The sequence below is a fragment of the Leptonotus elevatus genome, chromosome 4 (genome assembly GCF_054856555.1).
Source record: "Leptonotus elevatus isolate MCC_2025b chromosome 4, RoL_Lele_1.0, whole genome shotgun sequence".
In the NCBI taxonomy this organism is placed as follows: domain Eukaryota; kingdom Metazoa; phylum Chordata; class Actinopteri; order Syngnathiformes; family Syngnathidae; genus Leptonotus; species Leptonotus elevatus.
The window spans coordinates 5,040,141-5,065,376 of record NC_141242.1 but is presented as its reverse complement, the minus strand read 5'-3'; the positions used below and the strand labels follow the sequence as shown (position 1 = coordinate 5,065,376).

At 39.1% G+C, this 25,236-nt stretch overlaps 3 protein-coding genes across 3 annotated transcripts in view; 2 read left to right on the top strand and 1 right to left on the bottom strand.

The window, feature by feature from the left end:
- srpk2 (SRSF protein kinase 2) overlaps window positions 1-16,254 on the top strand; it is a 45,525-nt gene extending 29,271 nt beyond the window's left edge. Inside the window, 13 exon segments of the mRNA XM_086074882.1 lie at window positions 241-349; window positions 1,502-1,589; window positions 1,695-1,782; window positions 1,892-1,998; window positions 2,909-3,074; window positions 4,679-4,719; window positions 4,838-5,252; window positions 6,369-7,178; window positions 8,268-8,368; window positions 9,492-9,599; window positions 9,687-9,756; window positions 12,996-13,088; window positions 14,841-16,254. Of these exon segments, the coding sequence (XP_085931008.1) occupies window positions 241-349; window positions 1,502-1,589; window positions 1,695-1,782; window positions 1,892-1,998; window positions 2,909-3,074; window positions 4,679-4,719; window positions 4,838-5,252; window positions 6,369-7,178; window positions 8,268-8,368; window positions 9,492-9,599; window positions 9,687-9,756; window positions 12,996-13,088; window positions 14,841-15,025 (2,381 nt within the window). The 3' untranslated portion in view covers window positions 15,026-16,254.
- On the bottom strand, window positions 16,104-22,780 carry adck2 (aarF domain containing kinase 2). The gene is made up of 8 exons (XM_086074883.1): window positions 21,344-22,780; window positions 21,115-21,261; window positions 20,839-20,967; window positions 20,659-20,754; window positions 18,837-19,106; window positions 18,629-18,757; window positions 18,498-18,551; window positions 16,104-17,865 (listed from the first exon to the last, which is right to left on the bottom strand). The coding sequence occupies exons 1-8, from the start codon at window positions 22,196-22,198 to the stop codon at window positions 17,725-17,727; spliced, it is 1,821 nt and encodes a 606-aa protein (XP_085931009.1). The 5' UTR covers window positions 22,199-22,780; the 3' UTR covers window positions 16,104-17,724.
- Window positions 22,591-25,236, top strand: part of LOC147175085 (DENN domain-containing protein 2A) — a 37,380-nt gene continuing 34,734 nt past the window's right edge. The window contains exons 1-2 of the mRNA XM_086074881.1: window positions 22,591-22,815; window positions 23,569-23,704. The gene's annotated coding sequence lies outside the window, so the exon portion shown is untranslated. The remainder of the gene's footprint in view (window positions 22,816-23,568; window positions 23,705-25,236) is intronic.

Sequence of the window (25,236 nt, the reverse complement as noted above, 5' to 3'; positions counted from 1 at the left end):
CGTCTTCACGTCCTCATAATGAATTGTAGGTTAACCGATCTAAATATAGTACAGTTCCTTTCAGGGCATCTTTGTTATAATCACCGACGGTTTATTCAATAAGATCCATCTACAATAAATTGAAACCTGGCAAAGTAGACGTGTCTTGGTACCAAACACTTCTGTTGGAAAACCAACAAAATCCACACTATTTCGTCGAACTTTTTCAGACCGCCTCTTTCCTCTTTTTGCGTCCCTCAGGAGGCTACCATCCGGTCAAGATCGGAGACTTGTTCAACGGGAGGTACCATGTGATAAGGAAGTTGGGGTGGGGCCATTTCTCCACCGTGTGGCTATGCTGGGACATACAGTGAGTTTACACACATACCTGTTGAAAACATCTCCCTTTTCGCCACAAAATCTGACTCGCACTACGCTCGACACCAAAGCTCATGATGTTTTTTTTTTTTTTTTGTAAGTTGGCATGATGCATGAGCGTAACATTAACCCAGTGTCAGCTTTCGCACACGCACGTATTTACTCACGCTGTCGGTGTTAATTACCGTAATGGAAGTCTAGTGAGCTGGCGTTGGGTTACTTGAAGCGCGCTAAGTAATCAGTCTGTATTTGTCGATTAAGTAACAGTCCCCACTTAGAAGTCGCTGTGTTCGTACAAGTCCTTCACACAAACAATGGAAATTCTTAAGATTAATTTTTCCCATAGGAAACAATTTACTGTAAATTGCTTGAACCCGTTGCCACAATAACGGAACGGGTCTGCTATTTAGTACAATATGAGCATTTAGCAATACAATATGAATAAACTAGCAACTAAATACACTTTGATATACATGGACTTTGCTTATATTCAGGGCCGGATTTCTGGCGTAAGAGCCACTAGCGCAGGGTGCACCAATTCCGGTCCTCGAGGTCCGTAGTCCTGCAGGTTTTAGATGTTTCCGCTTATACTAAAGATGAGGATCGTTATCAGGCATGCTGACGAGCTGGTTATATGAATCAGGTGTGCTAGTGGGTGGAAACATCCAAAAACCTGCAGGATTGGAATTGGTGAACCCTTAACTAGCGCAATGACAAATCCAGCGAAGAGAAGGCCAACTTCAAGATAAGCCTTCCCATACCAAGTAATAGCGCAATGCCAAGAAACGCTTTTATTTTGGGAATTTCATGAGTTTCCCAAATGCCAGTCCAATCACGGCGACGGATCGAATAGCAATGGCTTGATGTTGGCGCTGCACCACCGCGCCCCGGAAAAAGTCCAGGCTCAGGAATTTTTTTTTTGTTTTCAGAGCTAAATTATTTTTCAAATCGATGTTTATCAACCATGAGTAATAAAAACAATATTTATGAGTTCATGACGCATCATAATTACTGTTTAAGCATCATTATGACTGTATTTTTTGCCGACTTGGTGTCAGTGTGGGAGTGTGACGAAGGTGACGGGGAAATTTTTTTTCCTGCACATTCCAATTGTTTGATGGATCTTTTCTGTGCGCGTGTGTAGAGTGAAGAACTTTGTGGCCATGAAGGTGGTGAAGAGCGCCCAGCATTACACCGAGACGGCCTTGGATGAGATCAAACTGCTGCGATGCGTGAGCGTCCGATTGCTGCTCATGTCTTCCCTTTTGGTGTTTCCCGTCCGCTTTCACTCCCTTCATCTCCTTTTCTTTTATTTTCTTTTTTTTTGCGTGTCCCAGGTGAGGGAGAGCGACCCCGCCGACCCCAACAAGGACATGGTGGTCCAGCTGATAGATGATTTTAAAATCTCTGGCGTCAACGGCATTCGTATCTTTTTCAGAGTTACGTGCGAGTGAGTGAGTGAGTGAGTGTGCGTGCGCGTGTACATGCGTGCACACATGTCGGCAGCAATTTGTGTCTTTAACTCTTAGTCCAGATGTGTGCATGGTGTTCGAGGTACTGGGTCATCACCTGCTCAAGTGGATCATCAAGTCCAACTACCAAGGCCTGCCGCTGCCGTGCGTCAAGAGCATCATCAAACAGGTGAGGACGCACAGCAACTGTTGGCTTTATTTTCTATGTCCACATCGAGTAGGCTGCGTGATTAACTCATTAACTCACTGCCATTGACGGCTATGGACGGCAAAAATTCATTTGAACGATTTTTATTAGTTTAACTTTTTTTTTTCCATTTGTGTTAACAAGAGTATGAAAACCTAGATTTTTTTTTGGTACATTTAGAACAGATATAAAATTAGTGATTAATAGTGAGTAAACTAGTGAAGTCATGCGATTAATTACGATTGCAAATTTGAATCGCCTGATGCCCCTAATTTTTTGTAATCTTTTCTTTTTTTCCCCATTTTTTTCCCATTTAAAATGTTTCAATGTTTTTTAAAGAAAAAAATATTAAAAAATTAAGCGATTACAATGTTTAAACTTAATTAATCATATTACTTCACTAGTTAACTTCCAATGTATTTATTTTTAAATATTTTATTTTGTTTAACAATGTGTTGTTGTTTTTTAAAGAAAAAAATATTTAAAAAATTAGGGGCGTCGGGCGATTACAATTTTTAAACGTAATTAATCGCATGACTTCACTAGTTAACTCAAGATTAATCAACATTTTTTATATCTGTTCTAATACAAAACAAATCTAGGTTTGCATACTTTTGTTAACAAAAGTGGGGAAAAATGTAAAACTAATAGAAATAGTTCAAATAAATTTTTGACGTCTATAACCGTCAATGGCAGTGAATGAGTTAAAGGCGCACGATTCCAATAGGCCGCATGGGATCAGCACAGTGTAAATAAGCCCAGATGGATCCTGAGTTCTGAGCTCAAAATATAAAATCATGAAGATGTTCTAAAACCACAAAAGAAACATTTCTCTGTTTGATGAGGCAATCGCTAACGAGCATCGAAGAAACCAATCAACTTTTGTGTGCAGGTCTTGCAAGGGCTGGACTACCTGCACACCAAATGTAAAATCATCCACACGGACATCAAGCCCGAGAACATCCTGATGTGCGTGGACGATGTGTTTGTCAGGCGCATGGCCATGGAGGCCACCGAGTGGCAGAAAGCTGGAGCTCCGCCCCCTTCTGGGTCGGCGGGTAAGGATGCCGGGTCCGTGTTTAATGTCGGGAAGAAATAGACGCTCGTTATGTCATCATATTAGTTCAAGTTTAAACTGGGGAAACAACTGTGAAGGAAATCTATCCAATCATAGCGTACAGGAGGTTGGACCTTTGTTTAATTGCTCCCTAGCTCCCCCTTCAGTTGGGAAGCATTATTTGTCCTAGTATGCTAGTTTAGAATGTACTGAATTAACCTGCTGTTGTTGGAGTAAATTGACTTTATAAATGACACATTTTAATCTTGGATATATCCTTTTTGCAGTTGTACATGGAATTTATATTTCTCTCAAAGTCCAAGCCCGAATCCTACAAGTATAAACATAAAAATACAATAACTTTCATCCTTAAAGAAATTAAGACATTAAATATGCTTAAACTATGTATGTCAGAACTTGTTTCTTTAATTCCAAAGGAAAATTACATTGTAATATTAGCACATTAAATTGGCCCCCCAAAAAAATGTCACATAATTAAACTAGAATAAAATGTAAAAAATAATGTGATTATGTCAGGGCTATAAGAGTCTTTTTAAGTTAATGTAGTTTAGCAAGCAAGCATTTTAAATTAACATCTATTATGTAGTTTAGATAAAGTGTAAAAAGATATTTTATTTTATTTACATTTCTTATTTTCTGTGTATGTACGTTATTTACTGATATTTAGGTTCATGTAAAATTGTTTAATGGTATTTTACTCTTTATTTTGTATTTGGAATGTATGCTAATTACATGTATTTAATCATTTTATAGTTAACTCATTCACTGCCATTGACGACTATAGACGTCAAAAATTAATTTGAACTATTTCTGTTAGTTTAAAAAAAAATCCACAAGTATGAAAACCTAGAAAAAACTTTTTATTGTAAATTTAGAACAGATATAAAATTTGTGATTAATCGTTAGTTAACTAGTGAAGTCATGTGATTAATTACAATTTAAAAAAATTATTTGCCTGACGGGCCTAATTTAAAAAAAAATATTAAAAATAAGGGGTGTTTAATCATAATTAATCACATAATAATTTTGTATCTGTTATTAATGTACAATTAAAAAAAAGGTTTTCATAAAATATTAAATGAAATGGAAAAATTGTTCAATTAATAGTAATAGTCCACAATTTTTTTTTTACGTCTAGTCATCAATGGCAGTGAATGAGTTAATTATAGTCTATGTATTATATATTTGATCTTTCTCGTTCTAAACGTGCAACAGCTTTGGGACATAATTCAGAATGCTCTCTCTCGCACACTACCTGACATTCCATTTGTGTGCAGCATAACAGATAAATGCTGCTTCACCGTGTTTGCTTCAAACTCCTCTACTCAAATGATTTTGCACATACAGAAATCTGTTTGTATTAACATTGAAATTCAATAGTGTGAATGAGAATTTTTGTGTGTGTTGGTAGTAGGTATTAGAGCATTCAGTAATGTGTGCGTGAGTTAATCCCGAATTGTGTGCCTGACTGCCCTTCATAACAACTTGACGTGTTCTCCAAAAGAGCTGCTTTTTTTTTGCGTATGTTGTGACTCGCACTTTAAACGTGTCTGATGGGCGTTTCTCCTTGTGTGTGTGTGTCAGTTAGCACAGCCCCCCAGCTCAAACCGGTGAGTACGACTGATGTGAGTATAGCATGAGAGGGAGCGCCACACACACATTCCCGCACGTGTACACACACAACAATTTACATGCCCGTCTCCTGTCGTTCAAAACGCATTCTAACATTTCCTTTGCTCCCAGGTGGGCAAAATCTCCAAGAACAAGAAGAAGAAGCTTAAGAAGAAGCAGAAGCGTCAGGCCGAGTTGCTGGAAAAGAGGATGCTGGAGATCGAAGCCCTGGAGAGGGAAGCCGAGAAGAAGGAGGAGCGAGCCAACGAAGAGTGCGACGAGGAAGAGGAGGACGAAGAGGAGGAGGGGACGAACGAAGAGGAGGAGGGGACGAACGAAGAGGAGGAGGGGACGAACGAAGAGGAGGAGGGGACGAACGAAGAGGATGCGCCGAAGCCGGAGCGGCGGTCCGCGCCGACCTCGGCGCCTCCGGGTCCCTGCATGGCCCTCGGAGAGAGCGATGAGGAGGATGATGATGAGGAGGAGGACGGGGAAGAGGAGGAGGAGGAAGGTGGCGAGAGGCCCACGAGGTTGACCAATCATACATGTGAGTAGGGATGTCCGATAGCACTGACACCAGGTATCCGATGCTCGTACTGAAAGCGATGACAGATATTTTTAAATGGGTGAAATACTGTGATGGGGAAAGTCATCCTAACACCCAAATTGAGTTGCAAATAAACGTATAATGTTGGTAAATGAACACTAATAATTCACTCTAAACCTTATTAACATACATAAAAGTATAGAAATTGCATTTCATGACCATACAAGAAGATGGACATGGATTCAATTCAAATTACTAGCGTTGTGACAAACAAATCTTTTTGGAATCAATTATCCCATTGATTATTTAATCGATTACTCGTGTAAAGTGGGAGTTTGAGTTTGAATGTGATGTTTAAATTTCAAACACAGCCACATCCCCAGTTATAACCACATTATCTCATTTATTAATTTTGATTATCTATATTAAATATTTATATATTTTGTGAGAGGTGTGTGAGTGCGTTAAATTTTAGTTAATTTAAAGTTCCTTTAACGGCACTAATTTTTTGAACGCACGATTAATGACCCGCCCCTTACTTGGAAAGCCTGTATTGGGATAATTCCAGTTGCAATGTACAACATTTTGCAGTAATAATAATGCATAGATTTGTGGCGACTGGGGTCAAGTTGTATTTTACAATTTTATAAATGTGCAGAATTTCACGTGACTTCATGTTCTAGATTAGATAGCTCTTAATATGAAAAGAAAAATGCACTGAGCTGTCACCCTACTTACAAATGCAATTATGCCATCTAGTGGCAGAAAAACGACCTTAACACAAATCAAAATTACACTTTTTAATTTTAACTAAATGTAATGAATTATTATGAAATTACTGTTTTAGTGTAGCAGCCATGTATTTAGTTTAACATTTTTTCCACATTTATGTTAACAAGAATGTGAAAACGTATATTTTATTGTATATTTTATTGTACATTTACAACAGATATAAAATTTGCGATTAATCGTGAATTAATTAAGTCATGTAATTAATTGCGATTAAAAATATTATTCGTCTGACACCCCAAATATTTTTCAAATGAGTTGTACAGATTATATGTCTCATCATAAGCTATCACTGGTTATGAGTGACGTTCGTTTCCGCTTTTTTAGGTGCGGCGCACAACGAGGAGCCCAGCGACGAGCAGGAGGAGGAGGAGGAGGAAGAGGAAGAGGAAGAGGAGGAAGAGGCCCCCCGCATCATCGATGACGACTGTGGCAAAGACACAGAAGAAGAGGAGACCACGCCCGTGGCCGAAAAAGACGCCCCCATCCCTCCCGGGAATGGAGATTTGACACAGGCGGGGGAGCAGGAACAGGAACAGGAGGAGGAGGAGGAGGAGGGACTGAAAGACCTGGAGGTGGAGAAGGAGGTAGAGAGAGTCAACGACAAGGAGAAGGAAAATGATCTTGAGGAGAAGGAGACGGAGAAGACAGAAGAAGACAAGGAAGAGGAGGAGGAGGAGGAGGAGGAAGAAGACGAGGATGAAGACACCACAGCCGACCTCCTCACAGACATCGGCTCCCCCGTCAAGACGCACGCCAATAACAACAACGAGGCCAAAACCAACGGCCACGTCCTGCTAGCCTCGGAGGGGTCTGACGCCCACCCGCCCCCCACGTCTGGGCCTCTCCTCTGCCCCCTGGTGGAGTCCGAGCTCAGCTACACCGACAGGGACATCTCGCTCAGCTCCGGCTACGAGATGTTCAACGGCGAGGCGGGCGAGCCGGGACTCACCAACGGATCAGGCGAGCTCCCCAGGGCCGCCCTGGCGCTCTTTCCAGAGTTGCCTCTGGACCCGGAGCCGGGAAGTCCCGTTTGCGGGGGGACGGGCGACACCGGGGCGGGGAAGTCGCCCGACAGCCCCGCGGCGGACCGCAGCCGCACTGTGTCGTCATCCAGCACGGGGGAAACGCCTAAAGGTACGACATCATTTGCCTTTAAAAATGGTAACAAGGTTATTATAGTTATAGTATAGATAACAAAAATGAACAAAATAACTAAAACTGAAAAAAACAAACATTTTTGTTAATGAAATATAATTTAAAAAACTAGAGTACTTAAAAAAAACAAACTACATTTTACATTTATAAAACTCACAAAAAATAACTTGAATTGTAGCAAGAATTTTCTTTTGTTTTTGTCTTTCATACATGAGCATTCAGTGTTGATTAATTTTTTTATATTGTTATTAAATATTGCTGTTCAGCGATACAGAAGAAGAAAGGTTGAACAGTCATTTGGGAACTAGTTTTTTTTCCCCCACAATATTTATTGTGGTGACCTTTTTTAATCTTATGCTCAACAAAAACACCTCGTAATAAAATAAAAGACTAATATTAAAAATAATTAAAAAAAAAAATTATAACAAAGCATTAAAAAAACTAACAAACCTATAAGCGAGTTAAAACTGAATTAATAAAAAAATAAATAAATGTAAAAGCCAAAATGACATAAAAACTTAACTAGAAAGAAAGCTAAAATAACTCTGGTTGACCAAACTCATGATTCAGTTTACTCGTACCAGCGGTTCCTTGACTTACAAGTGCCGCAACTTAAAAGTTTTTTGAATTACGAGCCGTTGCCTGCTATATACCATTGTTCTGTTTTTTTTTGTTTTTTTAAACCTACAAGTGAGCTTCTGGTATTCCAGCATGTAATTTTTACAGACGACACTCCATTATGACAATGTAAAAAACTACAAACCAACGTGGATATTTATTTTAAAAAATAAAATAAAAAGTAGCACAGTTTATTTTAAATTTAAGTTGTTTATTTTTAATAAAACTGCAAAAAAAAAAGGAAAAGAAAATATTTTTACATATTGTCATTAGGCGGTGTTTGTTGTATGAAGGAATTTTAGGATAAACAAAATCAATTTTGGAATAAAGCTGTAGCATTAAAAAGTGAAGCACTTTAGAATATTTTCCAGATGCTCTGTAGAGTCACAATAAAAATATCAGTATGACATGACTACTGTTTAACATACTGCACACTTTGTCCACCGGCAGCCCGAGCCCGAGCCGCAGACCTTCTGATTAACCCACTTGACCCCCGCAACGCTGAATCGATCCGAGTGAAAATCGCTGACCTTGGAAATGCCTGCTGGGTGGTAAGACTCAAAAATCTACTTGAATGTTGTTTCACTTTTTGAATGCATTCGTTAAAGATAGCACAGCACAGTGGAACCTCGGAGTTTGAACGTCTCGGAACTCGTACAAATCGGACTTCAACCAAAAAATCGGAGTAAAAAATGCCTCGGAGATTGAACTCATTTTTCGGAGTTGGAACACCCAAGAAAAGCAAGCAAAGCCGAACGTACCTTGAAAACGAGTAGCCGAATGCTCACGTTGCGGTCGTTGAGACGATGCGCTGCTCATTTCCAGTCAGATCGCGAACACTCCCGTGTGCTCCATACTCGCGAGTGCATTTTGATTTTTCCACAAATTTTCTTCGCCATGGGTCCAAAAGAAAGACAAAAGTGCCAGCGGCAGCAAAGAAAAACATACAGTGCTACGAAACACAGTGGAATTAGGAAGGAGATTATCGCGCCGTTGTAACTACCGGGACTACTTCTGTAAAAACTGGCACGAGGACCCCCCTTAGCTGGTCAACAACATGCCTGACGTTAAACAACGCACGCAAGGACCGCTTAGTAGTAATACACAAACTCGGCACTGAATTAAAGCTAGCATTAACATAGCATTTATCATCCACACTACATAAAAAAAAGGTAAGGTATTTTTATTGTTTAAATACTGTACTGTACTGTAAATGTAAAAAACATATATAGAAATTAAAATAGGAATTTTCAGTTTTTGGAGCTTGGGAACGGATTAATTGTATTTACATTATTTCCTATGGGAAAAAATGTTTCGGAGGTTGAACAATTCGGACTTTGTTCAAACTCCGAGGTACCACTGTAAAATGAAAAATGGCATATGTATTTTATTTTTCTCTGGTTACGTTTTTCCATTTCATTAAAAATTTTAGAAAGGCTTTTTTTTTGCACACATTGAAGGATTTACTGTACTTCTGTATGCAAAATGTATTAGTAATATAGTGTAACTAGTTTTTGAAAATTAAAGACTGACTGTGCAGTTCGTCTTAAGAAAAAACTGCTTACGGTTTGGAACAATTGCTTGCATACAGTACAGCGTAGGCTGTGTGAATAATTGATAATAAAAAAAAAAAACATGATTGTCTATTGAAATCCATCCACTCATGCATTGCAGCACAAGCACTTTACGGAGGACATCCAGACGAGACAGTACCGCTCCATCGAAGTGCTGATAGGAGCTGGTTACAGCACTCCTGCCGACATCTGGAGCACCGCCTGCATGGTAAACGCAAAGCAACGGACATCACCTGACTCCAGATACCATGCACATGTGCTGTTTGACAACAGCGCCCCCTCTTGTGTCTGGCAGGCCTTTGAACTGGCTACGGGAGATTACCTGTTTGAGCCGCATTCGGGCGAGGACTACTCGAGGGATGAGGGTGAGGATTATTAGCGCAGTGTGGGTTGACCACTTAACATACATCAAATGCAAGGAAAAAGTGACCGCATTTCACAAAATGTTTAAATATGATTGGGAAATTTGGGAAAAATAATTTGCAATCAATTATGTTGTTTTATGTAAAAAAAAAAAAAAATAAATATATATATATATATATATATATATATGGAGACTGGCGGCCAGTAAAGCAAACATACTAAACCATTTACGTAATTTATCTTTGGGCCAATTAAAAATATGATTGTGACACATCACATAATCTGATATCACTGTATGGATTTTTTTTTTAATTAATCAAAGGCATATTATTACAGGATTAAAGTAATTATTTTATAAGAACCAGTCTTTTAGTCTTTTCCAGACTAAAAGGTGCTATATTATTATTTTAGAAATTCACCTAACAACATGTTGATTCAATTTTATCGTGGATATGTAAGATTACAAATTTGTAAAAAAAATAAAAAAAATAAAAAACACCTGTTAAAATGTGCAATTTAACTCATTCACTGCCACTGGCGGCTATAGACGTCAAAAATTCATTTGAACTATTTATTTTAGTTTGATATTTTTTTCCACTTTTGTTAACAAGAGTATAAAAACCTAGAATTTGTTTTATTGTACATTTAGAACAGATATAAAATTTGTGATTAATCTTGAGTTAACTAATGAAGTCGTGCGATTAATCACAATTAAAAAAATGTATCACCTGATTCCCCAAATTTTTAATAACCTTTCCTTTTTTTTAAAATATTTTTTTGTTTTTAAAAAAGAAGAAAATATTAAAAATTATCGGTGTCAGGTGATTTAAATTTTTTATTGTAATTTATCGCATGACTTCACTAGTTTTTTTTTTAAAGAAAAGATTAAAACAAGAAAATATTATATATTAAAATATATTAATAATATATTTGGAAAAAAAATGTTAAACTAATAGAAATAGTTCAAATGATTTTATGGCAGTGAATGAGTTAATCTTGGATAAATATTCATTCAACTTTTCATCACGAGAAAATACGTTGTCAACTTTTTTTCCTTTTTTATCATATATTTTTTTTGAAATAGTCAACTTTTTCATGTACATGGCATTTCTGTAGGGCAAATTCTGTTGTTGTTGTAACATCACATAAATGAAACCCTTGCATACAGATTTTCTTATTTTAAACAAAAAGTAAATTACAGGAATAAGTGTTTTACTAAAAACAAAATCATATTTTTTTTAGGAATATAGTTCCTTTAAAAAAATAAAAAAAATAAAGGTGTCTTTTCAAGAATAAAAATTATTCTTTTAAAATTCACATGTTAAAATGAATGACACATAAACTTTAACTTGCTATAACTTTTCATCCTGACAAACATCTTATTTTTTTTATTACACCATTTCTTCTAAGAAAAGAGAAAAATGACAAATATTATTGCAATGTTTTAGATTTTGAAAATAGGCAACTTTTTAATTCCTGCAGCATTTAGCTGTACACATGTTAGCAATGTTCAATTAGCATTAACCTTATGAAGACGTCTTTGCAAAAATGTCTCTCCTCCTCCTCGGTCCCAAAAAGTTTGACAACCCCTGGTATCCTATTTGCTAAATACATATTTTTTTGGTGTGCCGTAAGATTTTTCCAATGTCAAATACGCGTTGACGTCTGTAGCCGTCAATGGCAGTCAATGACTTCAACTGCTTTAGATGGTCATGGAGTTGACATCTTGTCCCCCCGTCCCCGAAAACCCCACTGTCCACTTGCCATCTGTGATCTACTGTAAATCCTGTCCTTTAATTCTGATGCTTTCACTCATTTTCACCCTCGTCTGAAAAGTAATGACGGTCACATGGTGCCATGAGAGGACTTTTGATGATAGATGATCGATCATGTAGACTTTTGAAACGTTTGTGTTTTACGGTAGTTTGACACATTTTGAGGTTTTTAATTTCATCTTTTTTTTTCTTCTCCAGCGCAATTCACGATCGTTGGATTTTATTGCGCAATTTAGTTTAGTTGTTTGTTTGTTTTTAAACGTTTTTCTATTTTCAATCTTTGTATCTTTTGTGGATTTTACAATAGTTTTATTTTAACGCACAATTTTTATGGCAATTTTGATCTGATCTTTGGATTTCCAATTGTCATATTTTCATCTGCTCAGTTTTTGGCGGATTTACGGTAATCTTATTTTAACCCTCACTGCCATTGACGGCTATAAACGTCAAAAATTCATTTGAACTATTTATATTTGTTGAACTTTTTTTTTTCACTTTTGTTAACAAGAGTATGAAAACCTAGACTTTTTTTTTTTTAAATAATCTTTTCTTTTTCTTTTTTTAAAGAAAAAAAAATTAGGGGCGTCAGGCGATTCAAATTTGTCATTGTAATTAATCGCATGACTTCAATAGTTAACTCACGATTAATCACAAATTTTATATATGTTCTAATAATTTTCTTCGAGGGTTTCATACTCTTATTAACAAAAGTGAAGAAGAAAAAAAGTTAAATATAAATATTTCAAACAAATTTTTGACGTCTATAGCCGTCAATGGCAGTGAATGAGTTAATGGGATTTACAATCGTCTTATTTGGATGTGTAGTTTTAAGGTTTGGATAGTAGTCTTATACATGCACTTGCAGATAATATAGATGCCGTTTTATGTGTCAGCAATGCTGATTCTGAAGGCCCCGAGCAGATTAGGTTGACATGGCAACACAGAGAGGCCGACATCTGATTGGACGGCTCGTTATGAATGAAACTGACTTGCCGTTAGTTACTAACAACTGTTTTCTCTCCTTTTCCGATGTGCAACTCTCTCCCTTTTTCCCGCCATTTTTCCACCAATCATCCCTTGCCTTTCCTGTCACTCTCGCCCCTTTACACCACCCCGCCCGACACACACACCCCTTGTCTCCACTATAGACCACATAGCCCACATCATAGAGCTACTGGGCTGTATCCCAAGACACTTTGCGCTCTCCGGAAAATATTCCCGCGAGTTCTTCAACAGAAGAGGTAGCGCTGGCCATAGAGCCGGCGGGATTGACACACGCGGACGCCGAAAGGCGGACGCACTCGCACGCACACGCACACACACACGCGCGCACGCGGAGTCCAAAATGACCCACGTGGCGTGGCCCCCGCCCGGGCGGAAGTGTGTGTCAGTCCCGTTTGTGTGTGTGTGCGTTTGCATGCTGTAATGGTGCCTGTTCCCTCTATGTGGTGGTGGTGGGCATGCAGACCACATCGCTCTGATCTCGGAGCTCCTCGGGAAGGTCCCACGCAAACTGTACGCTGCCGGGAAGTTCAGCAAAGACTTTTTCTCCACCAAAGGTAAAACGCACGCCTGCGCTCACCCGGGCCCGCAGGAGACACGATTGGCCGGGAATCTTAAAAGATCAAAGAGTCGATGTGTAAAATGAGAAGAAGGAAATCTTCATTGCGGCAGCATTCAGCCAATCGGTCAAAGCTCCTGCATGATTGTGTCAGTGTGATTAACCAATAGGAAAAAAAAAGGGGGGGGATAAACATGCTCTCTTACTGCTTGTGCAGGTCTGCGTAGCAATCAAACAATTAATAGATTGTATTGTTAACCAAGTAAAGTCCATTTTAGGCTAACGATTTAACATGCATTTTATTAGGATGTGTTGATTCCAAAGCAAATTGGCAGGCTTTTGGTGGACGTAAGAGAACATGAGATTTGTTTTATTTTTTTGCCATAATATATAAAGAAGTTTTTCATGGAGTACTAGGGTCACATTGAAAAGAAAAATATTTTTATGATATAAATAAAGTCCAAATCTTATAAAAATCAATGTGTGATTTTAGAGAGGAAACGAGCTGTAATCTTCCGAGAATAAAGTTTTTTTGTTAACCTCGATCATAAATTTTGAAGAAAAAAAAGCGAAAAAGATTTGACAAGATTTTTTTAAAATCTTTTTGGTTTATTAAACAAAAAAAAAAGAAGTCAAACTTCTCCTGAAAAGTGAATTTTTTACAATTTATTTTGACAAAAGCAAAATGTTTCAAAATGACTCTTTTTCTTCATATAATTGCAAGTTTATTCTCATAGGATGACAGTCTTTCCAGATTGATGAAAATATTTTCAAAAACAAACTTTTGACATTTTGCGTGATAATCTTTTTATCTTGAAACAAAGCTCTCAAAAATCATTTTCTCCAGTAAATTAATTTTAGGAAAGATATTTTTTCTTGAAAAGATTTTTTACTTTTTCTTTAATCAAGACTTTTCCAACTTTTTAACACTAAAATACGACTTTAAAAAAGGAAAAACATTTTTTTCTTAATTTAATTTTTTTTTTCTGAAACTAAATTCTCAGACTTTTTTTCCTACAAAAAAATCTGCAAAATTCTAAGATACTTTTTTTTTTTTACAAAGAAAAACAACAAATTTCTCATACTTTTTTTTCTACAAAAAAATTGACTTCCCACTAAAATATGAAAAAACACATTTTTCTTATTTTAACTTTTGGTTATTTTATTTAATTTTTTCTGAAACAAAATTCTCAGGTGCATTTTTTTCCTACCAAAAAAATCAGCAAAATTCTCAGATACTTTTTTTCTACAAAGAAAAATCAACAAAATTCTCATACTTTTTTTTTCTACAAAAAAATTTACTTCCCACTAAAATATTAACTGCATTTTTCTTAATTTACTTTTGGGGTTTAAAAAAAAATTCTGAAACAAAATTCTCAGATATTTTTTTTCCTACAAAAAAAAATCAACAAAATTCTCATACTTTTTTTTCTTCAAATTTTTTTTACTTACCACTAAAATATGAAAAACAGCATTCTAGGAAAAACACGTTTTGATGGACTTTTTTCTCTCTCTTAAGAAAAAAAACCCTCAGTTATTTTTTCTTTTAAATATATGATTCTCTTTCTAAAAATACAGAACCTCAAAAAACTACAAAACATTTTTTCCTTGAATGTGTGCGTTCCCCCCCTCCCCCCCTTGTAAGATTGCAAGACTTTGACTTAAGTTTTCTTTTGAGTGTGACCCTAATACTCCTTGATGATTTTCTATGTTTCAATTTGACCATCTAACGGCACCGCCCTCCCCACAGGCGAGCTGCGGCACATCACCAAGCTGAAGCCGTGGTCTCTTTTCGACGTGCTGGTGGAGAAGTACGGCTGGGCGCACGAGGACGCCGGCCACTTCACCCAATTCTTGCTGCCCATGCTGGAGATGGTGCCCGAGAAGCGTGCATCTGCGGGAGAATGCCTCAACCACGCGTGGCTCAACTCGTAGCCACGCACATCCGCACCCCCCTACTCCCAGCCAACCCCCCTCCGAACCCCCCTGGTGGTACTACAGCGCCCGGTTTGTAAAATGCCCCCCCCACCGGCGAGCCCCTCCATGACGTCCTTAACGGAATGTAAAGACGAGCGTGTGGATTAAAGAAAGCAAAAAAACTTTACGGCTGTCTTCCGAAGTGAGAGCTCGGACGCTAGGACTGAAATCGGCGATTGTCGAAGATGCAAAGTAAATCGGAAACGGACCCTATTTTGGACACTGCCCAGAGCTCCTCCTGCCATGACCTTTGAACCTTTCAGTCATAACGGGGACCTTCACTGGACGCTCTCGGCGGGGCCCCGCGTAGTTTCCTCCAAGAGCTGCATGGTCGCCAGCCCTCCAGGGGGCGCCACTGCAGGAAACGTGAGGAATTACTATTTCAAAAAACAAACAAAACATGCATGGTGAATGGATGCAACTAAAGGCGGTACGATTTTCGCTGATTATTCCCAAGTCGGATGAAAAGGAAGGCGGGTGTGTTCTCACCGGGAAAAGTCAAGTGTTGCTGTGTGCCCCCCCCTAGTTTTATTCCCAATAACAAAATGGACATTCGCGGCGGAGGTTGCACTTGTTGTCCTTCAGGAATTGGAACATTTTGTACATAAAAAAATAAGACCCACACACACATTCCAAAACACAACAGGCTGTGTCACCCCCCCCCCCCCCCCCTCCACGCAAACACACATCTATCTCCCCCTTAATCATTTATCACAACTAGTCCGGTTGCCTATTTTTTGCAATAAAAAAAAGTATAAGTAAATGGTGAGATATTTTTCAAAAATAATATTCATTAAAAAAAACAAGGACAAAAAAAAGAGAAAGAAATCTGCTTCTCTCTGGTTGTTGTAACCGTGACAGATCTTATTCTGAGGTGTTTGTGTTTGTCTATTAGAGATTTTTTGCTGTTAATTAATATAACTATTATTAGAATTATTTTTTTTTACACCCCTCGTTAGCTGATCAGCTTTTTGGTGGTTTAACGCACACACGCGCGCACACACACACAAACAAAATGACATTTTCGCAATAAGAGTATGTAATATTTGATTTTAATTGCACCAAATCCTCCTGATTTCATTCACTTTTTCTTTCTCAGCCATGCTGACTGTTCTTCCTGATGACAAAAGTGCGTCTGTTGTCTGTGTTTTTCATTGACAGATTTAATAAAATGCTAAATGAATGGATTCCATCACCTCCATATAGTGTCGTCTATTCAAATGATCAGCAAATTGTCGGTTCCCTTCATTATGGGCGGATGCATCTCATATTGTACGCTAAAAATGCAAACTGTTATGTCGGAGGATATGTTACAGTACGTAGTGATGTAAACACAGCTCATGCTCCCCCCCCAAACCATAAAAAAAGATCAAAAAATAAAAAGTTTCACAGCATTACTGCATTTCTTCAAATAGTGACCTGCGCTTCTCTTTGCGCGGTGATTTCTTAGTGTAAGTATCAAACTAGCAACACAAGATTGGGCCAGCGACAGATTTTTTTTTCACGTCATATTTATCACGTCCCACTGTACAAACTCGTCAAAAAAAAATTGTTTTTGGGGGAAAATTGACAACTCCCCATTTCCATTGCACAATTTTGGAAAAAAAGTTTCCATGGGAATTACTGGGACGTGACGGACAGCTCTCCTTGCCCACATGCGAGGGCATTACAGCATCTTTAACGCTCTCATTTTTATTTCCATTCCCACTTGAGCGCCAGCAAATCTCTATGAAATCGGTTTGTTTTTGTTGTCTAGATTACCGGTATGTTGCGTTTCGGGGTGGGAATCTTTGAATGTCTCCCGATTCGATTCAATTTCAATTTTTGAGTGTGCAATTCGATTCAGAATCGATTTTCGATTAAGAATCTTTTTTTTTTAATTCAAAATGATTTGATTGACAATGATTTTCGCTTCAATTTATAGATGTTCAAGTAATCGTAATGATCTACACCAGTCTGACTCGCTAATGCTAATTAGCCCGCTACTCGCGGCACTTTTATCGCTCAAAAGAATGGCTCCACGCTGCAAAAAAAAAATCTTATTGGAATAACTCGATCGTGACTTTTTCCTTCGACTCTCGAATCTGGCAACAACTTAACGGTGTATCAGACCGCATGGAACCACACTGCCCCTAAGTGGCCAAATCGGGTACAACATGAACAGCGCTCCAAATAAACAAAACAAAGGGAAGACAGTATAAAATAATTGAAATAAAATCAATTTTGGGACATTTAAAATCAATTCTGAATCGTACTAAATGAGAATCGCCATTCTTATGAGAATCGATTTTTTGGCACACCCCTAATTGAGTTTCCAATTAAAAGCTAACCTTCAATTTTTTTTAGCAAGTGCCCATCATACAATATAATATTTTTCTTATGTATTTGCTATAAAACATGATATTGTAATATACATTTGAGCCTTGTTGCAGAGAGAAAAAAACTTTCATAAAAATGCATTTGTACACATAAAGGCTTTACTCTTCAAATGATGGCCTGTACCCTCTGTAGTTAAGTAACAAAATACTCCTGGCCACAATATGAGGTTTGTTCAAGAATCTTCCATAATTGAGAGTCCGTATCAAGCAGACAACAATCAATCCAACTTAATTGAGGTATGTAAGCATCCGTGAATGAATGAAAATGTTAGCATTTGCTTATCCGAGTGAGGCACAGTTTTTGAGCAACAGCGGTTTGGCCAGCTCCAAGATGTCCAAGTTGGGGTCCAAGGAGCGGCCCAGGCCCTCCAGCACCATGATGGCAAACACGATGGATGCAAAGTTACTCTCCAGTTTCACCTGTGGGTATGCAGAACAAAATGGGTTCATCATTAACTCGTTCACTGCCATTGACGGCTATAGACGTCAAAAATTCATTTGCACTATTTCTATTAGTTTCACATTTTTTTCCACTTTTGTTAACAAGAGTATGAACATATATCAAATTTGTGATTAATTTTGAGTTTAAATAAGTAATTAAACAAAAAAGAAAATAATATTTAAAAATTAGAGGCGTCAAACGAGTAATTTTTTTTAATTGTAATTAATCGCATGACTTCAATAGTTAAATCATGACTAATCACATTTTATATCTGTTCTACATGTACAATACATGTTTTTCCTAGGTTTTCATACTCTTAACAAAAGTGGAAAAAAAAGTGGAAACTAATATAAATAGTTCAAATGAATTTTTAACATCTATAGCCGTCAATGGCAGTGAATGAGTTAAAAACACAAAAAGTCGGCATAACGAGTAGCGCCATTGGTGGTCATTTTCAACTTATTTTCTTTTTTTTTTATGAGAATGGTCATAGAAAAAAGTCTTGGCTAACTGGTTTGTGGGAGTAAAAACAAGATATACTAGCTACGGCCAGCAGATGGCAGCATTTGGTCTCCTTTCTTGTGATTAACTTCATGATCATATTCTTGACCTTGTGTTTGATGAGTAGGCCGAAGACTCTGGAGAGCAAATCAGACACTTGGATCTGTAACAGCAGGTAAAATGGCGTCACGAAGAGTTAGAAAAAAAAGGACAAAAATAATAATAAGAAGAAAAAGATACCTTCCCCAGGGAGAGGGTGCTGCTGAGAGCTACGTCCACCAGTTCCGCCATCTCCTTCTTAAAACGTGGCACATCCTGGCACTCGTTGGCTCGAGCGTGATGGAGGATAAGCTCCGCTACTCGCTCACCCTGAAGACACAAAGAAGCAGCTAAAGAAAAAAACAAAAACAAGGACAGCAGCTCAAGCAAGCGCGTCCTGTCATCTCACCTGCCGCCGCACCACGGCGGTGAAGACGGCCTTGAAGTTGTCCAGGTCGCGGCCGCTCAACTGGGCCACGATGCCGGCGTCCAGCAGCACCAGCTGGAAAGGACACGGCTCGGGTCGGACGCTCACCACCACCGTGTCCCACAGGTCGGTCAGGGTGGTCTTACCGCGCTCTCCTCCGCCGTCGTCCGAGGAGGCGACGGCCGGGCCGCAGCGCTGCACCAGGACGTTGCCCGGATGGAGGTCGGCGTGGACGAAGTTATCCACAAAAACCTGCAAGAGGAAAATTGGATTTACAATACGGTCGTGTTCAAAATGACAGCCGTGTGTTTGAAAAGGTGAGTAAAGCGCAAGTGAATTTTTTGCGATATATCCGCTGGCCTATTTTTGATTTATGAGCAACAATTTGAGATACAAGCATTTAGATGGTCGCACCACTTTGCCAGATACTGAACAATACTTCAAAAATTTGACTATTATTATTATTATTTTTTTCGTGGAAAGCACTTTGAGTTGTTTCTTTACATGATAAGGTGCTATATAAATAAAGTTGACCTGACTTTCAAGCAGCTAGCTTACTGCTAACGCATTATGGAAGACACCATAGACATGGTAACCAAACTAGCATATTGTAGTTAAATGTGCTAGCTTAGATGCTAACATATGTTGGAAAACGTTATAGACAGGGTAACCAAAGTAGCATATAGCAGTTAAGTTTTCTTATGCTAACATATTATGGAAAACATGTAGAGAGGGTAACCAAAATAGTTAAATGCTAGCTTAATGCTAAGATATTGTGGAAAGCACCATAGACAGGGTAACCAAACGAGTAGTTTTTATTTTATTTTTTTACCAAATGAGTAGTTAAGTTTGCTAGCTTAATGCTAAGATATTACAGAAGACACCATAGACATGGTAAACAAACTAGCATATAGTAGTTACACTTGCTAGCTTAGATGCTAACATATGTTAGAAAACGCCATAGACAGGGTAACCAAAGTAGCATATAGCAGTTAAGTTTTCTTATGCTAACATATTATGGAAAACATGGAGAGGGTAACCAAAATAGTTCAATGCTAGCTTAGTGCTAACATATTATGGAAAGCACCATAGACAGGGTAACGAAACGAGGTTTTTATTTCATTTTTTTTACCAAACAAGTAGTTAAGTTTGCTAGCTTAACGCTAAGATATTATGGAAAACACAATCAACAGGCAAATCAAAACTAATTATTTGCTAACTTAATGCTAACATATTATGGAAAACACCATAGACAGTAAGGCTGTGCAATTAATCAAAATTCAATTAAAATTCCAATTATCATACTCCAAAATTACAAAATCGGCATAATCGTAAACAAAAATAAAACATTGCTCATACTAATTTTGAGTGCAATTTATATATTTGCACTTTTTTTTTTAAATGACTTATAAATCTTGTTTAGTCTAAAAGGAACTTGCATAATTATAGTGCTTATAGTGAAATGTATTTGTCTTAACATTTTTTTACTTTTAAACATGTTCTTGTTTTGTACCAAAAAACAAATGATTGTCCCAATCGTGATTTCAATAATTACCAAATTAATTGTGATGAATATTTTCTTCATAATCGAGCAGCTCCAATAGACAGGGTAACCAAACCAAAATACCTCATTGCTAGCTTAATGCTACACATATTAGAAAACACCACACGGGTAGCCAAATTGGCAAACTAATGACATGATTTTTTTTCTTTTATTTTTAAAAGGTATGAAAAGGAAAACATGTTTTCTTAATCCAATTAAATAGACCGCTATTATTATTTTGTTACCTTGGCGTTTGCTCACCATTTTTAGCAAGGTCTCGACTCCCATCCTGGCAATCCTGTGCTTCACCTCCCGAGGAGTCTCCGCTCTCAGATACTCGGAGATGGGCTCGCTCTCCTGGACGACAGAGAACGACAACTCAGCGATCGTTTCGCAAGCGAAAAACGATTGTCTTTATAGGACGCGCGCGCGTGTGCTCACTTCAAATGTTTCCACGAGAATCGTCCTCGTGACAAAAGGTCGCAACGGGGTGGGGAACTTCACGTAGTCCACCTTGCGGAAATTCTCGCGGAAGTTTTCAAAGTTCTTGGCCTCGAAACGGAGGTCGATCTGGAACGAATAAATGCACATGGACTATTTGTGACAGGCTGGCTGGCCAAGAGCATAAATAAAGAACATTATCCACAGCAGTTGGAACACAAACTCTTCCCACCTATCTGCATAAAAACGAGGGCTCAGTGTATCGTATTTCCACACCTGTTTGGTCATGAGCTTCTCGAACTCGTCGACAATCTCGGGCAGGCTGAGCCACTTGAGTCCCGGCAGGCAGTGCAGAACGCAGCTCGCGGCCTTCATCAGCAGCAGGTCCGTCTCCACCTGCCGTCTCAGGCCTGGGTGGAGCACCTTCAATATAACAAAGCGTCGTTTGTCACGTCCGGCCTTCTTTTTCAAGCCATTTAGCAATTTCTAGAGCTAACGGGCAAACCTTGATGGCCACGGGTATCAAGTTATCCTTCTGTGAGGGGTTGTGCTCATGCGGCGCCTCATCATCATCCTTGCTTCCTCCCTTCCAAAGATTCCACAAAGAGCTTGGCACTCCACTCAACCCAGGAATCTCCCAAGCTTCCAGAAGATCCTCCCTCTCCAGCTCGTCCACCAGCGTCTGGAAATCCGGGTCCTCCACCTGATCCTTGTCGGCCCAGCCGCGGTAAACCTGCGCCACGCACCCCGAGCCCACCGGCTCCTTGCTCTCAAATGCGAGCACCTTCTTCCAGCCCTCCCCGAAAGCCCTCTTGAGACACTGCTTGGTGTGGGCCCAGGAATGAGGACGGACCTTCACGTGGAGCTTGGAGAAGCGGTTGCAGAACTCCTGAGGGAAGATGTCACGCCTGGTGCTGGCCCACTGCCCCAGCTTGATGAATGCCGGGCCGGAGCTTTCGGTCACCCACAGCAGGGCGTCCAACCAGCACGAAGCACAGCGAGCGGAGACCAGAACCAACGGGGAGAGCAGCAAGATCGGGGAGAATTTCAAGAACAGAACAATCGCACGCAGGCCCAGGCGGAGGAGAAAGACCAGTTTGTGCACTTGAACCTTGGCAAGAGATTTCCTGTTGGTGATGTGGGCCGGTAGAGAGGCTTGTTGGCATTTGGCTGAGGGTGCACCGGCTGTGCCCCAACACAGCAATGCAACCTTGGAGATGTTGGTCAGAACGTGCCTCCTCTTGACCAGACATGACCTGGACGTCTGGACGAGTCTGGTTCGACCAAAAAGGTGTGCTCTTTGGAGGGTGGACCTCAGGTTGAGAAGAAAAGCTCTCGCTCCTAATACCGCCACCGCCATTGTAAGTTATGTGCAACTATTGGACGGCGAAAACGTCTTTTAATGAGTAACTAACATGATAAAAGGCAAACTAGAAGAAAAACATTAGCCATTTCATATGAGCGCGAGGCTACCTACATTAGCTACCGTTGACATACAACAGAACATTTAACAACAAGAAAAAATAAATAGTAGCATTTTGTGGTGATGTAATTAGCTATCATCGTGAGTCCGCAATTACAAGATTACGTAATGTTGATCTTGTTGATATCGCCATCGCCACAGAATTCAAACTCCGCCAATGAATCCATAAATGTGTGACAGCGGCTATACTTCCGGGTATGGCGTCACGTTAAGATCACGTGGTGTGTCCTTAAAGGAACGCCGCCGTTAAAAAAAAAATACAATCAAAAAACAAAAAAAACGACGTGACCCCCAAATAATATTAGATTCGTTTCTACGCTTAACTGTTACTCATTGGTGGAAGACAATTATCTATATTATGTAAACATACCTAAAGTAAAAATCAAAATGTTGAAAAAAATATATATAGCCCGCTAGCTTAATTTGGTCAACACGACCAATAATGACGACGCACGAGCCATGGATAGACTGTTGACGAACGTTTTCCCTCAAAGGTAAGTCAAATAAGCACACAGGTTTTTAAAATCCATCGTTGCTCACAGTAAACTACTTAAAATTGCAATGACGCCGACTGTCCGACAGATAGCGACGTAACCCGTAACTTGCTAGGCTACAGTTACTTTACCTTGGCTTATACTGTACTACGAACTCCTTACCCCCGCCATAAACAAATAAGGTCAATTAAAATAAATGTTTCCATTTATGTATTTTATTTTTTACATCTATTGCTTGTGATTTACTTAAAGTATTTGGTTTGTTTCACTTCACGTTTGTGGGAGGGTTGTTTGTGTTTAGTAAAAAAGAAGAAGGAAAAAAGCCTGATTTGCATGAATGACTGATCTTTAACGTTATAGAATAAAGCGTGCTACCGACATTTGGGAACAATACGTCTTCTTACTTGTGATTAAATCCTAAAATCACTGGGGCAATTGAAAATTAGGGGTAAACATATAACTCTGTGGTGGTCCAAATGTGTTTTAAAAGGACAATTATGGTCCAAATGAGTGTAGGTGTATATTGGTCATAAAATAGCAGAGCCTTTGTAGTTCCATATGTTGTAGATATGAGTGGAAGTAGCACAACTTCCTGAGAGGATACTCCTTTTTCCTGAGTATAATTCCCTGTGAAATCACTTTGTTGTTTCAAAGCAGTATTGGTAAGGCGGTGAAATACTTCTAGGTCATTAACGACAGGAAATGAAGAGGGAGGCCCAAATGTTGATTGTATTGTCTCCTCTGCTTTTACAGGAGCTCTTGCATGTCACCTACAAGGAGGGATGGGAACCTGGTCCCACCATCTTCCCAGTCACGGGTCATTCCCCTGGACAGTGCACTCCTGGAATCCCAGCTGTAGGCCTGGTCGAGGACACCGCAACACAATAAGGTGGGCTAAACGCCAAACAGATGTTACTCCCACCACACCCCCTCTTTACTCTTCTCCCCCCCCCTGTTCCCACCACAGCTATTGATGGACACACGAGGTCTTTTTTTTTTTTTGCTGTTTTTTTTAGCTTGCTTGCATTTCAAAGCCAGCTCAATGGTTTGGGTTGAGGATTCAGCAGAAATGGAGACTTTATGAAGCAGCTCATTAAGACCCATTAACATGTAAGAGATGCTATGTCTCTGGCACGGCATGACCCAGATGCATGTGTCAATACAGTACAGCATCAAATCCAATCCAGTTACTACATTGTTCATTCAAACATTTGGGAGTTGGTACGATCCGATACAGCCGGTAAAAAAGAAAAGAAAAGTGTGCCAAAATCAAACTTGCCTCTTGCAATTCAGTCCAGCTAGTTTATAATATATAAGTAATAATATGTAAAATAATCCTGAGCGATTATTTTATGGTGTCGGCCAAGCCATGCAATCCATGATTGTGACATGAAATTAATAGCCAATCAGGAACCGACCTGAAGCTTGCTCTGTTGCTGGATACAAATGAAGTGACACATTTGAAAAGTCAAAAACGATTTCCAAAACTGGTATTCGTTTTGTTTTACATGATTCATGGGAGTCAAAGTGAAACAAACACAACTCCAAAACAACATTTTGAGGATTTATGAGGCATGTTCATTTATTTGAATTCATTTGGGAACTGCACCACTTAACTTTTCATCCATTCATCCTTTTATTTACATCGCTTATCCTCAATAGGGTTGTGGCTGAGCTGGAGCTTGGGTGGTTTTATGTAGATAGTGATGTATATAATGTAGATACAAAATAAAATAAAAATTCTGTAATTTTGACATCTAGCTAGCTAGCTAGCTAGCAGAGAGAGAGAGAGAGAGAGAGAGAGAGAGAGAGAGAGAGAGAGAGAGAGAGAGAGAGAGAGAGAGAGAGAGAGAGAGAGAGAGAGAGAGAGAGAGAGAGAGAGAGAGAGAGAGAGAGAGAGGAGAGAGAGAGAGAGAGAGAGAGAGAGAGAGAGAGAGAGAGAGAGAGAGAGAGAGAGAGAGAGAGAGAGAGAGAGAGAGAGAGAGAGAGAGAGAGAGAGAGAGAGAGAGAGAGAGAGAGAGAATAAATTGTCAATAAGTCTTCGAGCTAGAAATCTCTAGCTAGCTAGTAGCCAGCCAGCTAGCTACTAAAATTGATAAGATTGACGGATGGACAGACAGGCCTACATTCTTAGCTCTACTCATCCCACAAATGAACGCCCCTTACAAATTTCCTGCCATTCAAAATGGAAATAAGCATGATATAAGGTTAATTGCCACAAAGCATTGTCACATCCAATAAATAATCTTCCAAATACACATTTCTTTACTAAGATCCACACAAATCCGTAATTGTTCCCTCCGTTCATCCATCTAATGAAGTGTTCACCCTACTGTCCGAGCTAGATCAGTAAGGAATTTCTGCTGCACCTTCTGGAGTTTATCATGGAGCGCTCTGCTTTCTGTCCCGCCACTCAGCCTT